This window comes from Myodes glareolus, chromosome 3 (assembly GCF_982192425.1).
Source record: "Myodes glareolus chromosome 3, mMyoGla1.1, whole genome shotgun sequence".
NCBI lineage: Eukaryota > Metazoa > Chordata > Mammalia > Rodentia > Cricetidae > Myodes > Myodes glareolus.
The window spans coordinates 73,933,820-73,949,326 of record NC_142028.1 but is presented as its reverse complement, the minus strand read 5'-3'; the positions used below and the strand labels follow the sequence as shown (position 1 = coordinate 73,949,326).

At 48.5% G+C, this 15,507-nt stretch overlaps 1 protein-coding gene and 1 long non-coding RNA gene across 7 annotated transcripts; one reads left to right on the top strand and one right to left on the bottom strand.

Moving 5' to 3' along the window:
* Positions 1 to 1,226: 1,226 nt before the first annotated feature.
* Tmem269 (transmembrane protein 269) lies at positions 1,227 to 14,451 on the bottom strand. Of its 6 annotated transcripts, none has more exons than XM_085686482.2 (8): positions 13,750 to 14,451; positions 13,459 to 13,663; positions 12,718 to 12,789; positions 9,767 to 9,896; positions 6,650 to 6,747; positions 5,712 to 5,858; positions 4,923 to 5,123; positions 1,227 to 1,462 (listed from the first exon to the last, which is right to left on the bottom strand). In XM_085686482.2, the coding sequence occupies exons 2-8, from the start codon at positions 13,526 to 13,528 to the stop codon at positions 1,341 to 1,343; spliced, it is 840 nt and encodes a 279-aa protein (XP_085542608.1). In that variant the 5' UTR covers positions 13,529 to 13,663; positions 13,750 to 14,451; the 3' UTR covers positions 1,227 to 1,340. The 6 variants fall into 6 exon arrangements, with proteins under 6 accessions (XP_085542608.1, XP_087760790.1, XP_085542606.1 ...); XM_087904664.1 differs by having other exon boundaries at positions 5,712 to 5,855; positions 13,750 to 14,444; XM_085686480.2 differs by having other exon boundaries at positions 4,923 to 5,126; positions 13,750 to 14,442.
* Positions 10,672 to 13,503, top strand: LOC146895160 (uncharacterized). Its single transcript, XR_015000904.2, has 3 exons — positions 10,672 to 10,978; positions 11,170 to 11,457; positions 12,290 to 13,503. It is a non-coding gene; the product is annotated as an uncharacterized LOC146895160 (long non-coding RNA).
* Positions 14,452 to 15,507: the final 1,056 nt, after the last annotated feature.

Genomic DNA, 15,507 nt, shown 5'->3' with positions numbered 1-15,507 from the left:
CTGATTGGCCAGGCAGGCAGTATAGGCAGGAAAGCCAGACAGGAAGTAGGGGTGAAGCAAGGAGACTGGGAATATTCTGGAAAGCAGGAAGCTCCCTCCGCAGTTCTGCCCAGACCACTGGAGAGGAAAGATGTAAGCTACCCTGCTGGAAAAGGTACTGAGCTGTGTGGCTAACATAGATAAGGATAATGGGGTAACATAAGTTATAAGAGCTAATAAGTAGCCTGACCTAATGGGCCAATCAGTTTATAACCTTATGGAGTCCTGTGTGTGATTTTCTTTGGGGTTTGCCGGCTGTAGGGTACCGGGCGGGACAGAAACCCCAACAAGCCGGCCCCTCATGCTACTTGGGAAGAGCCACCTTTAATCTGGGCTATAACTTCTGGTGGCAGCCTATATAAATAAAGGACACGGGAGAAAGAAGCTTGCTCTCTTTGGCTGCTTGCCCCCACTAACAAATCCATTCCTTCACTGGCATTAGAACCTCCTTCTCTAAGACCAGCTGAGACATCCAGCCTCATAAACTGAACTACTACTGGATTCTTAGACTTTCTCTTGGTAGACAGCCATTGTTGGACTAGCTAGATCACAGCTAGCCACTCTAATAAAAGCCATTTATAGATAGATAGATAGATAGATAGATAGATAGATGGATGGATGGATGGATGGATGGATGGATGGATGGATGGATGGATAGATAGATAGATAGATAGATAGATAGATAGATAGATAGATAGATAGATAGATAGATGATAGATAATTCATTCTATCCATTCTGTTCCTCTAGAAAACCCTAATACACCAGGTGATACATTTGGGCTGCCAACTTTCTGAGATAGAGTATCATGTATCCAAGGCTGGCCTGGAACTCTGGATCCTGAGCTGAAACTCAAACCAGCCCAAACTTAGCTTGGAAACAAAAGGCTACCCTATATGACTGATTCAAGTATTACCCAAGCCAATGGTGGTGGTGCACACCTTTAATCCCAGCACTTGAGAGGCAGAGGCAAGCGGATCTCTGAGTTTGAGACCAGCCTGGTCTACAGAGTGAGTTCCAGGACAGCCTGGACAACACAGAGAAACCCTGTGTCAAAAAAACAAAACAAAACAAAACAAACTGTTTCAAGTATTACCCAAGAGGGAGCCTGAACCCTGAATAAAGAGAAAGAAACGAAGGCTTTTGGACCCACTGTGAGTCACTGTGATTCAAGACAAGAGACAGCATATGACAATACAGGCACCAGGAAAGCTTTAGTGAGGATGAGGCAGGTCTTGGTCCAGCATGCTAAGTGCAGAGCCCACAGAGCCAGCAGGAATAGTGAGGTCATGGTTCCCCTTCACTAGAGCTTAATACAAACCCCCTTGCCCCACAGGGCATCTGGGAAGAAGATGTAGGAGAGCGACCAGATCAGGCAGTAGAGGGCAGTGAGCGAGAACGGGGAGAAAAACAGCATGATGACACCTGCAGAGAGAAGCAGACACTCAGTCTCGTGAAGTGCCTCATGTGGCTCCTACCCCACCCTGGTCCCTCACAGAGCTGAGGAAACTGCAGCAAGAGAAGCAAAAGCCTGTGTTTATGTTCAGTTTAGTAAGTATATGTAAGCTGCTAATGCAGACTCAGGGTCCATTCTTTTGATCTCAGACCAGAAGCCAAGTTCTAGCCAAGACTGAATTCAAGTTGGCCAGAGCCTTTTCAGGGGGGAAAAATCTTCCTGGTTGTTTAGAGTTTAACATGCAATGTTCCATGCTTGAGGCTGCTTATGGAGTGGCCTCAGGCTCACGCCAGTAGCACTGAGTAATCAGTGACTCGCTCCGCCCAGCCAGTGCAAGTACAGTCTGTGCTGAGCAGCCACTTCCCTTGAGTCTGGCATTCGGTACCTGCTAGGCAGAGGGTACCTATGTGAGTCTCTGATGACCTTCCCTGCAAGACAATGCTTCATATGCATGAGCCCAGTTCAGGGTTTGGGAAGCAGAGTATTACTCTCTTCTGTGGTCACTTCGCATGCACCTTTTCCCTCTCGTGATTTTGAGCCACATCCTTTATTTTTGTTTTTGTTTGTTTTAGTTTCTCTGTTACAGCCCTGGTGTCCTGGAACTGACTCTGTAGACCAGGCTAACCTAGAACTCGAGAACTCCAGCTACCTCTGCCTCCTGAATGCAGGGGTGAAACCTCAGGTGTAACCTCAGCGGCCCACCTCCTCGTGCTCTAACCAGTCTTAGCTATGAGCACAGCAGCATGCCCAGTCCTCCTAAGAAAGCACTGGACCTAGATCTAGTCTTAGGTACTCCCAAGACAATGGAATTTCACATGAGACACATCAGGCACAAGGACTCCAAAATTAGGGGCGCTTCTACTCGGAACTGGATACTCTTCCAGGTGCTATCAATTGCTTCACTTACACTTCATAATGCTCCTATGATTTAGAATTACCTCTGTTTCCTCATAAGAGATCAGGAGGAAGTAACCTACACAGGGGCCTGATTCAAGGCCTGACCTTTAAAAACTAGACATTCTTCCTCAGTTAACAAGAACACGGGGCAACAATAGTCTTATGACAAGCTCCTCACGTAGCTCAGGCTGTCCTCAAACTTGCTCTGTAGCTGGGGATGACTTTGAACTTCTGATCCTTCTGCCTTCAGCTCCACAGTGCTGAGATTACAGGTGTGCACCACCACAGCCAGTGCAGTACCAGAGATCAAACCCCAGGGATCCGTGCGAGCCAAGCAAGTACTCTACCAGCTGGACTACACACTCAACATGACCAACATGTATTCTGTGAGAACCTGTTAATCATAACAGGTGACCTAACAAAAGGTCACTTCCAGGGGAAAGAATCAGTTAATGTGCTAGAGTTTCAGCATACTATAATTGGAGACCAGTCTGCTGAGACAAGGAGGCAAGGTTTAAAGTCAGAATTGTCCTAAAAAATAGACGACATTATTTCCCCAAAGCTAGCCATGGGCCAGCTCCTTGAAGCTCTGTAGGGAAAAGGGGTCTTCAGTCTAAGGTGACCGGCAGTCCCCAGGCAAGCGGAATATCTACAGCGGCCACTCTGAAATGTGCACAAAACTGGCATTAACAGGTGTCAGAATCTATGAGGTGCCATTTCCTCCTTAACTCATACAGCAAAGCAACCCAGGAGTCTCGTGCTAAGCATGTGGTTTATTTTGAGCAAAGGAGATCAACTCCAGGAACAATGACCTCTGAGGAAAACACTTGCTATGAGCTGGGAGAGGGGAGGTAGAAAAGATGGAGCCAGCAATTGCCATTTCTAGTCCAGGACCCTACCACAGGACTGCCTCATTGCCTCATTCAGTTGCTGTGAGCCTGTAAGCTTCAGGAACTTGGAACTGAGTTCAAGATAGTGAGCTGTTGGGGGCTGGAGAAATGGCTCAGCGGTTAAGAGCACTGACTGCTCTTCCAGAGGACCCAGGTTCAATTCCCAGCACCCACATGGCAGCTCACAACTGTCTGAAGATCCAGTTCCAGGGGATCTGACACCTTCATACCAATGCACATAAAATAAAAGTTAAATAAACTATAAGGAATGTTTTAAAAAAAAAAAAAAAGATGGTGAGCTGTTAGTCCAAGTTTATACACCCATATGCGGAAGTCAGAGCTTCAACTGAGGCACGTTTAGCTACAAACCCAGTTTCTCCTCACCATTCTGCCTCTGCCACCTAGGGCACAAGAGAGTCAGCACCCAGAACTTCGTCAAGGAGACTGTACTAATGCCACATAAAATATGAACCTGAAGGAAACATGCTCTACGACCCAGAGTGGATTGACAGCAAAGGGATAATGGGAGAAACTCAAGCCCCCAGGGATGCTTTTCTTGTTGGCTTGCACACCTTAAAGGAAGCCCTAATTCGGGACAAACTGTGAGCATTTTACATGAACTTCCTCCTTCAATGTCAGCTCTCGTTCCAATACTTATCTCAAGTCCAGTCGCCTCTCTCCAGCCTTCACACCACTTCTGAGCACCTTCCCCTGGTGCTCCCTTGTCTGTTCTCTGTTAGTCCAAGCAACGGCTGGAAGCGGCTGCCCTCATCATGTATGACTTGCTGCCTGGATCCCACCCAAGGCATCTTAGTTGCCTTTAGGATCAAATCCCTAATCCTGCCCAGTCTGCCCACTTCACTGGCCTAAGTTTTTGTTACTGGCTTTCCACACAAGTTCAGCCACACTGCTCCCTTCCAGCACCTTCTTGGTCTCCCACCATCACAACAGCCTCTGCCTGAACCACTCTTCCTGCTCTTCTGTGAGCTCATCTCTCTAATCTCGCTTAAACATCCTCCCTGAAGAGTATTTCCTCCTCTCACGCCATCTCAGGGTGACCAGCGAGTCGCCCTGTACTTTCCCAGAGCATCAAAACTGCTTGTAGTTACTTTATTGTTTCAGACAGAATTTCACTCTATAGCTCAGGATATGACCCAGGACTCACTATATCTTGAACTTGCAATGATCCTCCAGCCTCAGCCTCCCAAGAACTGGAATTAGACACAGGCCAGTGTACCCAGCTTTGTTTGTTCCCAATTGTCTTCACCATTTTTATTCACTAGTTTGCTTTGCTTTTCAGTAACTTTCTTGGCTGTCTCAGGCAGAGACTATGTCTAGTTCTCCAGACTGGCTCCCTGTACCTGGCACATAGGCATGCACCCCCAAAATTCTACTGATCTCATTAACATGAATAAGATATGTATTGGGCATGGCCTAATTCTATGCACTGGAAATCTGAGCACGAAGAAAACAGTCTTCTGTGGGTGTGAGCACATTTAGTGTTTTCAGGCATTTAAAATGTGGCCTATGTTGGTTAACAACAAAAGTGATGGTGAAGGATACGTGAGGACAGAGAGCATGGACAGAGCCGCTGTGAGGGACAGTGTGACCGTAAACACCTAGTGCAGTGATTTGAACTCACCTCCCGTATAAACCACTTTTTTCCAGTTCTCTGACTCCAGGATTTCATCATGTGGGTAGCAACTCTGGTCGATCATGAACAGAATCATGAGTGAAGCCATGCAGCAGAGTATAAATGTGTTGCCCTTTGTCAGTAGGCAGGTGGAGGCCAAAACACAGGAAGCATAGGGACAAGGTAGACCTTTGTATGCAGAGGGACCTCCTTCTAGGGAGAGATCATGGGCATCTATCACTTTGGGTCTCTCTCCTCTCCCTGAGCTACCAAATTCCCTTAACCCAGGGGTGGGGAGGAGTATGTAGGTTATTTGGTTATTTCAAGCTGATGCTGCACAGGTTTGGGTTGGTTTCTGGGGGACAGCAGGCAATCAGCATAGACCCGGTGTGCCCACACCTTAACGGGTCCTTGGCAGGCCAGGCTGAGCTCACTTCTGGGTTTGTACCCCCTTTCTGTGTGGTCTTCTTAGCTGCCTTCACTGCCACAGCTTCCTTTGTTTGGGGGAACTGGAGTTCTCTAGAACTCCGTTTCTGGAGTGTGTCTACTATACAGATATAGTACAGAAAAGAGACATAACTCCTGAAGAAGCAAGGACTTGTTTCTCCCAGACCAGGGCTCTGCCAATACAGCCCTCAACCTCTAGCAGGCATGGGACTCATGAGGAGGAGGAGGAGGAGGAGGAGGAGGAGGAGGAGGAGGAGGAGTTCATGAGTGGTCCCTAATTTCTGGCTCCCAGCAGTTTCTCCTGCCCCTTGATCCCTATCACAGTCCTAAAATAGACTGGGTTCCACTCACCAGTTGAGTAAAAACACAGGCGGAAGGAAGTGGTTAACACATAGATGACGGCCAGGAACCCATTCAGAGGCCCATCCACACCAAGGAGCAGAGCCGAGGCCAGGCCAAAGGTGGTGAAGACAGCGAAGTCATTCAGTTCAAGTCCTGCTTTAGAGGTCAAGGTTCACTCACAGACATGCAGTCTACACCCTAGCCTCTCTTGGGTGACTGGAGCAGGGACAGCTGGGATGCCGGGGTCTCAAAGGGCAGCAGCTACTCCCTAAAGATGGTCTATAGATTAAAGCCTGGGTCATCCCCCCCACTCCCAGATCTCTCTCTGCTGGTCCCTGTCAGTTATGCAAAGCTTAGCACCCAGTTCACAAGCCTCGGGACCTTTGTCAGGAAGAACCTTATATGGAAACATCTCAAAGTATTTTGAACCAGCTGCTTTGCCTGGGGATCTCTCATCCTCTCGCTGACCCTCGTCACCCCTTCACTTCACAATAAATCTGCAGTGCATATTCCTCACTAAGGGAACACTTGGAAGGCAGGAAAGGATCAACAGCAAAGAAAATGCTTGATTAACTCAAAGTGAAATCTTACCTCATAAAACAATAACCATAATAATGTACTATGGAGTATAAACACAAGACCAGAATCCTTAGCAAAATCGCATAAACCAAAAGAAGAGGAAATGGGATTGGAGCAGAGGGGTGAGGAAGATAAGAGCTAAACATGAGGGTGAGGGCAGGGCTAAGATGGGGAAGCCAGCCAGCCCAGGAGATGAGTCCAGGATGCAGACAGCTTCACTCCTGGGGCAGGATGGCTTTCTTTATTGGCATATGAACAATTGGGGGTGACTGAGGAAGGTCTGCCTGGTGTCAGAGCGATGGATCGTAGTAGCCTGAGATGGATGCTCCCCCAGAGTGGGGATTAGAGGGCCCCAAGGTTGAACTCACCTAATTTGTGGCAGATGTTGAGGTGCCTGATCATCGTCCCTACTGCCATGTCTAACAGGAAGCTGATCAAAAGCATCCAGGAAGCACAGTGGGATTTCCTAGAGTGGGCCAGCAGGGCAGCTTCTCGTAGTCCCCACTGGACAAGCGCACACTCAATGCCTACGCCCCACTCACCCATATCCCTTCCAGCATCTACTACTCTAAGTATTTCACTCACCCCTCATAGGCGGCCCTATCCCTCCCAAACTCCCAATACATAGTCTCTTTATAATTTTTTAAATTTTATGTGTCTGAGTTGTTTTGCCTGCATATGCATCTGTACACCACATTCAATACATTGCCCAGGAAGATCAGAAGAGGATCTCATGGGACTGGAGTTGCAGATGACTGTGAACCATACTATGTGGGTGCTGATAATCAAACCCAGGTCCTCTAGAAAAGCAGCCAGTGCTCTTAACCACTGAGCCATCTTTTCAGTCCCAACCAATAATTTAAAGAGGTTCTCTGACACTCCAAGCCCTCCAGTAATCACCAAAGTCCCTTCCAACTCTTCTTTCTTAGTCGGGGAGGGTGTTTCGAGACAGGGTTTCTCTGTGTAGCTCTGGCTGAACTGGAACTCGCTCTGTAGACCAGTTCAGCCTCAAACCCAGAGATCCACCTGCCTCTTCCTCCTGAGTGCTGGGATTAAAGATGTGTGCCACCACCACCCAGCTCCTTCCAATTCTTAAGCCTCAATGTATGTGACAGCACAGGCTCCTTCCCTCATTCCTAGAGCAGCCCCTACCACTATCCCACTGTGGCTCTTCAGATAAACTACTGTTTGTCTGTGTCTCTTTCTCTGCGTGTGAAATGAAGGATTTGTGCTATGTGATCCCCTCTCCTTTCTTCTCTTTTCCCCTCCTCTCCTTTCCTTTTTTTCATTCTGTGGTGGTTTGAATGAGAATGCCCCCCATAGCTCACACATCAAATACTTGGTCCCCAGTTGGTGGAACTGTTTGGAAAGGATTAGGTGTGGCCTTGTTGAAGACACTGTGTCCCAGGAACAGACTTTGAGGTTTCAAAAGACTCCTGCCATTCTCAGCGTCACTCTCTCTGCCTCCGGCCTTCAGATCAAAACACGTACCCTCAGCTGCTCCTGCCTTTGCTCTGCCATCATGGACTTTTGTCCTGTGAAGCTAAACCCAGCTAAATGCTTTCTTTCCTAAGTTGCCTTTGTCATGGTGTTTTATGAAAGCAACAGAGAAGGTAACTGAGACACCTGTTCTTCAGGAGCCACTGACCCTGAAGGGTTTCTCAGTGAGACCTGGGGTTCGCTGGTCTGGCAAGGCTGGATGGCCAGTGAGCCCCACAGAGTCTCTACCTCTCCAGCACTGGGATCCTGAGGACACACACTGTGCTTGGATTTCTTCCATGGCTGCTCAGAACTGAATGCAGGCCCTCATGCTTGAGCCACAAGCACTTTATTGCCTGAGTGATCTCCCCTAAACCTGGTCTTGAACTTTGGATCCTCCTGCCTCCACCTCCCAAGTTCAGGGATTACAATTTTATGCCACCACACCCAACTAAATTCTGACTTTCCTACAATGTTAACCATCTGGTACTTTTTGTTTTTTCTTCTTCAATACTGGAGACTGAAGCTCGGGCCTCACACACTCCAGGCAAGCGCTTTTCCATGAGCTATCCCTTGTCAGGGTTTGCGTGTTCTTTCCATTTCTGAGCTTTAGATTAATTCCATTTGGCCCGAGATCACCTTCTTTATGACTTCCAGTCTTTTATATATCTAGAATGCAGACAGAACCCTCTAAGAGAGCCTGAGAATACTACGCATTCTGTTATTCTTGGACAAAGTGTCTGCAGCTGTCAACCACAGCCAGACACCGGAGGGTGTGGCCAAGATGAATATGCTTGCTGATTTTCCATGGATGAGCGATAGATGTTGATATTTCCACCTATAGTATGGATCTGCCAGTGTCTGCCAAGTTCTCGTGGGTTTGATGTGTGTGGCAAGGACCCACCAGTGTCTCCCACATCCTCTCACGTTTGAGAGATCACCCTCACGTTCCTCATTGCACCTCATCCATCATGAGATGTTCCCATATGGTCCCTTTGTGAGCGGCCACACAGTCCAAAGGGAACCTGCCCACGGAGGTCTACTGCCAACCCTGCCCTGGATTAAGATGCTTAGGTGACCCAGCAGAAGCAGAGAGCCTGACCTCTGACCTCAGCCATCCCCAAACAACTTCAACATTTGTTTAGACTACAACTGAATATCTAAAAGGACCTGAGGCTAAATGAAAATAACAGAACCTACAATCATAACATAAAATTACCCTCTCAGCGGATTTGGCTAAACCGAGATTTTCCTACCACAGATGTGCATTCTCCATTTATTAGACTCCAAATTTATGGATGAAAAATGGATACAGAAAGAAGCCACATGCTGGTCCTGGAGAATCAGGCACACCAGGAGTGCATCAGAAAGAGTTTCCTTTAAAGAACTGAGCTGCCAAAGGCCTCTAAATTTAGGAACCCAACTTACAGGACCATAAACTGCCCCTGCTTTCTTGGTGACATCTTAACTAGGACAATCTCCAGAACAGTGCTAACGTCGGGTATTCAAGTCATATGTTCTGATTCAAGAACCAGAAAACATGAGTGAAGCCAAGCAAGGTGACTCACCTACAGTTCCAGAGTTGGGATGTGGAAGCAGAAGGATCGAAGTTCAAGGCCATCCTAAGCCACATAGTGAGTTCAAGACCATCCTGGGCTCCATTAGGGAGAGGATGGAGGGAAAGGAAGGAAAGAGGTTGGGGAGGGGCCTATGAATACTACTATGCATCTTTTTTCTCCTACAGTCATTCTGAACTGCTATAGCTTGAAGGGACAAGGAAGATTAATTATAACACAAACTCTTCGTGGTACAAAAGGACCGAGGTTCAGAGATGTAACTGAGCTGAACTCACTTACCAGAAAGGTAGCAACATGAAGGCCATGATTCTGGCTTTGAAACTAGTATACTGTCTGCACCCCCAAGTTGATCTTTCAGCCACAGTGATTAGGTCTTTAGCGTCTGCCTCCCCCTCCTCAGACTAAGAGCAGGCTGTGCCCCAGACCTACCTGCTGAAGCTGCAGAAGATGGAGAAGAGCCCCAGGACCATGTTGGCCAGGGACAAGGCATTAATAACATCCTTCCAGGAAAGTTCAGCCACCTGAGGAATGGTCTGCTCATGGCTCAAGATGTCCTGACCTGTGGCCCAGGAGAGAGGTGCACAGGGTTCCCAAGGTCAAGGGGTCTTCAAAGAGCTCTCAGAGACCCCATCCCAGAACTGCCTCTCCACATCCTACTCACTGATTGAGAATACAAGTTAGCAAGGAGACACCAGAGATACGCTCAGCAGTCGGGCAGGTGAACGTGCATGGGCATCCCATCCTCTCCTGCCCTGGTCCCACGGCACAGACATCCTCCCAGGAGCCTTTTGACACCTCAAAGGCCTCCATCTGAGAGATAGGGCTCATCATAGAGACCTCAGAGCACACCACAACACTGGTCCCATCTCCAACAGAGAAGGAAATCAACTCCACAGAATGGATGTGGACAGCATTCAGTGGCTCCCCAGCACCTTCCACTGTGTTCTGTCCTCTGGTCTGGGCTAACTTAAGGGTATACTCTTTCTTCCCCTATTTTATGAATGAAGAACCTCAAGTTCAGCAAATTGGCAACATCTGCTCAATGTCACGCAGTAAGTTAGTAGAAGCAAACCCCGCTGCTTGGTCCTCATCTGCTGCTGTTTCTGGCCCCAGCAGGAGGTGGTTTGGGGGCTAGAACTGAGGAGGTCACTGGGATGGCCTTACCAGACAGCCTCTGCATGCCAGCACAGGCCATGGCCAGGCCTTTGACCACCATGGCATCTCTCACAGCGGCAGGGAACCAGTTGGCCTATCCATCTTCACAGTTTTGACTTTGTTTTTACACTATGTCCAAACAAATGTGCTCCTTACACATCAATCGTTTTTGTCCTCTCTGAGACAGACAAGCCCCACTAATGGGATAAACACATCAGTCACATAGAGTAGCCCTACCCTTGAGAGGTATGAGTAATTCTCCGTCTCACATCCATTTTTTCTTGGCCTCCAAACAGGCCCTCTGGACAGTTCCCAGCCCTTACGGTCTGAGCAAGAATCGAGACAAGACCAGATGTGGCAGCACACATCTTTAATCCTAGCATCTGGGAGGCAGAGGCAAGTGGATCTGTGAGTTCGAGGCCAGCCTGGTCTATGTCGTGAATATCCAGGACAGACAAAGCTACATAGTGAGTCCTGTCTCAAAAAGTAAGTAAGTAAGTAAGTAAATAAATAAATAAATAAATAAATAAAGGGATTGAGACAAACTATGATCTTTAAAAAGAAAAAAAGGAAGAAGAAAAAACTGCCATCAAGATGTCCAGTGCTACAAGGGGCTGGACTTGGGTCTGGGACTGGAATATCCTAAGGCGTCACTGAAGGGCTTGTTGTTCCCATAGGCAACCTCAGTCACCCAAAGAATCAACAACTGTGTGACCAAAGCCATCGGGATTAACACCTAAGATAGGAAATGATGTAAGACTGGGAAGCTGGGAGTGAAGAGGAGAAGATTTTGGCTGCACCATGCCACTCCATCAGTCTACACAGCCATCTCTCCTGCAAGGACTCTCCAGCCAAGCCCTGCAGAACTGGATGCTTGAGTGCCTGGGCCAGGCCCTGGCCACCTGCCAGTCCACCTACCATCATCTTGAAGGACAGCAACTCTGTGTCTCTGCCTCTCAGGACAGGTGAGCAGACGGCCAGGCTTCCAACAGACACTGCCTCGTTTGTGCTGCTTAGCCCTAATTAATGATTAGCCCTAATTAATGATTAGTCACCTGCTGTACCAAGCACCTGTCCACAGAGCCTTGGACACCTGGGATCCCCATTGCGCTCAGTCTGGCAAGGGCTGTCATCCCTGCTTATATATCCCAAGGAAGGCAAACACAACAGAGAGGGGAAAGCCTTGGGAGCGGTCACTCGGAAGTTACAGGATGAGGCTCAGTTCTGCCTTGCGTGTTCTCTGTACTCTGCCAACTATTAGCAAACAGGAATATTTCTCAGGCTCTATGCTTAGTCTAGGCTCAGAGAACCCCTGAGCCACTGCCTTCAAAGAACAATCAGTTAGTCTGTCTGTCTAGAGTAGTGGTTCTCAATCTGTGGATCGTGACCCTTCTAGGGGGTTGAATAACCCTTTCACAGGGGTCGCATATCAGATATTTATGATTCATAATAGCAAAATCACAGTATGAAGTAACAACAAAAATAATTTTATAGTTGGGGGTCACCACAACATGAGGAATTATATTAATGGGTCACAGCTTTAGGCAGTGGAGAGCCAGTGGTCTAGAGAAATGAGACACAAGCATACAATTTTACAGATGGGAAAGTGAGCCTTCCAAATAGGAAAGGGCTTGTCTCAGAAAAGGTGGAGCAAGGATTTGAACTGAGTCTCCCCTTTCTTGGTTAAATATGATTTGTAAAATCTATACACAGGTCCCAGGAGCAAAAGGATGGGGATTTGAGAAGAAGGGCAGTTTAAGCCCCCAGAAATAGAGAGTAATCTACTCACTCCTACAGCAGGGTACGTGTTTAGGAGCAAATCTGATGCTTGGTGCTGCGGACACAGAGATGACTGTGAACTGATCTCTCAAGGAACAGTCAAGCAGAGGATGCAGCCCAGCATGGAAGAAGAGACAGGACCACGTGAGCACCGAAAGGGACTGGCCTGCCTGGGGGAGGCTTTCAGAGGAGGGGTAGAATCTGCCCCAAGCAGATTCGGTTATATGTCAGTTTCTCGAATCCCTCTGTGGAGCCCAGCCCTGCTTAGCTCTCCAGCTTCCCCTCTCCAGCCCGGCTGAAACCCTCCTCTGGGGTCCATTCTTAGGTCTTGGGTTGGTCCTCTTTGAGGAGCCTCCTGACAGCCCACAGAGCCTGTAAATGCTTTTCTTGGAAGATTTCTTGTGCTCACCGTGCAACACCTGGCATTCTGTACTGGCTTCGCCTACCTTGTCTTCCTTTTTTCCTAGAGGGGACACAACTTGAGTGCAGACTAGGGTCCCCTGTGCCAAGCATGAGGCCTAACAATAAAAGAGCTCAACATTAGTTAATACAATACACCACTTAGGTCCTTTAGCTGCACTACTGATTCTAATGTATCCAGAATCTAACCCTCTTCACTGAGGCCTCTGAGAAGTCATTTTTGATGAAGACCCCCCCCCCATCCCCTTCAGCTCAATCCTTATCATTCACTTATTCTTTCCGATGCCTCTCTAGGCCAGACTTTGTCTTTTTGGTAAATAGAACAAGACCTATGTGCCGCCCTTGGAAGATACAGTTTCCATGTACTAGGAACTTGAAGAGACATATTATGTGTAAGTAGGGCATGTTCCAGTTGCCCTGGGTATACCAGGAAGCAAAGACCAAGTCTGAGGCAAGGCCAAGGGAGGATTTCACCAACGTGGTGACATTTATCAGGGTCTCTAAGGATGGGGGAGGGTGTAGTTGCCAAAGAAAATTAAAAATACAGTGAGGTCCTGGCTCCCCAAAGCCGAGTGACTGAAGATCAAGTTGGTAAGGTTTAAGCTGGGGCCCTCCCAGAGGTGACTGTGGGCCAGCCCTGTGATGTCTGGGAAGGAAATTGAGGAACGGAAACTGAAGGTCAAACCGCAGCGCCGAAGTCGCAGACAGAGTTCACATGACTGTGGGTTTCTAGAAAGAGGAATGAGTGAGGAGAAGGGTTCCCTCACCGGACACCATGGGTGGTCGGTGAGGATGAAGGTATATTCTCCAGCAGTGGTGTCTCTTGTCCTTCTTCATCACGCACACTGCCACCCCTTCCCTGGAGGCCAGAGGCCATCTCCTGCAGAAACCTGTCCGCTTGAGAACAGGACACAGCACTGCTCTCTCGCCAGCTTCCCCGCGGGTTGTCCGGGTAACCCGTCAAACCTAATTCTGTCGGATGACGAGGGGCTGGTTGGCCTGATGTCCCAGTACCTCTTTATTGCTCAACCAGCTCCTTGTCAGTCGGGAATGCTCACCTGGGGATCAGACATGCCTAGGTGGGGCTGTAGCCCCGCAGCACTCTTTCCTGCTGCTGTTGAGGTGGAGGGGTCCAGCCCAGGTGAGGGTGCATGGATGTGGGTCCAGTCTCTTAGCCTGACTCTTAGCTCACAATCCCGAGGTCAGGGGAGGGGCTGAGTAGTCTTAGTGCAGAGGCACCAGTTCCTCAATTTACAGATCTTGCTGTGGGCCGCTAGGGGCGGGGCATGGCGGACTCTCAGTGGGAGGGGTCTGCTTTCTTCATCCGCTGGATAAAACCATCATTCACTGAGGGCTTCCGCTTAGTGCGGAGACCCCGCTGGTTGAGAGCCTGGGATTGGAGGTGGGCTGGGAATGAGTTGAAGGACTATAAAAAGCAGGCTGGGATCCACATCATAAAGAGCCCCTTGAGTGCCAGCTCCGAGCAGGTATGGCCTTTCATAGGACTGGTTCTTTGTACCTACGAGGCGGTGTAGACATGTAATAACATTTCTAAGAGGGATGAGGACCTGAGGAACTGGGACCCAAGAATGAAGACAATGTTTTTAGGTCAGGTTCCTTCGGAAAGGTGGTTCTGGTAGACACTAAAGAAAGGAGGTAGTAAGACGGAAGCTATATCAGGGAATGGGGAGGCAGCCAGTATGGGAGGAACCCTAAGAGTGTGAAGAAGGCCCTGAACAAAGACAGAAGCCTTCCAGTTTCTGAATTCAACAGTTAGTGTGCCACAGAAAGAAAATTTTGGTTTTCAAGACAGGGTTTCTCTGTGTAGCCCTGGCTTTCCTGAATCTCAGTCTGTAGACCAGGCTGGCCTCTAATTCAGGGAACCACCTTTCTCCGCCTCCCAGGTGCTGGGACAGAACCCTTTTGTTTCATTTTTGTTCGTTTTTTGTTTTTGTTTTAAGACACTGTCTCACACTGTAGACAAGGTTAACCTGAAACTACATAGCTGAGGCTAGCCTTGTACTCATGTGATCCTCCTGCCGCAGTCTCCCAAGTACTGAGATTACAGGTGTGAGACACTCAGACTTGGAAAGAAACAAAGTTGGACAATGTTCTAAGTAGGGTCCACCCTTACCTGTCCCACATCCACTCCACACTAAGGATAAAGTACACCAGCAGGAGTATCCAGAGCCCAGAGAATATGCAATAGAAAGGGTGGGGCTAAGAGGCCATGTGACACAACAATCAGCAAGGGAGAGAGGACCTGAGCCCAGAGGCCATTGGGCAGACCCTGGGCTGGAGGACATCCAGGGTATCTCCTTGGGTCTTAGACTGGTCCTGCCAGTCAAGGAAATGGTGGATCAACTATTGGATTTACTGTCAGCTCCACCCAACCCCACCTGGGTTGGGGATTGTAGGTTTATTATAAGCACTTGCTCAGTGTGTTCGAAGGCCCTAGACTTAATCCCTAGCACCTAACATTAAAATAAGAACTTGCAGAGCTGAGACCAGAAAAGAATCTGACACTAGAATCAGACCTGGGTGTCTCTAAACTAAAACAAGCAGGAGTCGGGGTTGGGAGGGTGGAGGGCTGGCAAGATTGTGCTACAAGTACAGTCAATACCACTGCCCTCTGTGGTCTCTGTGGAGGGTCACACGGAGCCTGGGGATGTTTTGAAACAGATGTTGGGATACTGCTAGCGATAAAGGATGCTGCTGGTGGTCTCTGTGGAAACACTCAGGGTGGGGAAGGAAGCAAGGGGACCCACCAGGAAACTACTGCCTTAGGCTAGATACGTAGATGGCTTGGACCAAGG

Coding starts and splice junctions, on each gene's coding strand:
- Tmem269 (XM_085686480.2), bottom strand. CDS start 13,528: ATGAAGAAGGACAAGAGACACCACTGCTGGAGAATATACCTTCATCCT. Junction 12,790..13,458: donor CCGACCACCCATGGTGTCCG/GTGAGGGAACCC, acceptor TTTTATTGTTAG/GCCTCATGCTTGGCACAGGG. Junction 5,127..5,711: donor CCTGTGTTTTTACTCAACTG/GTGAGTGGAACC, acceptor ATCTCTCCCTAG/AAGGAGGTCCCTCTGCATAC.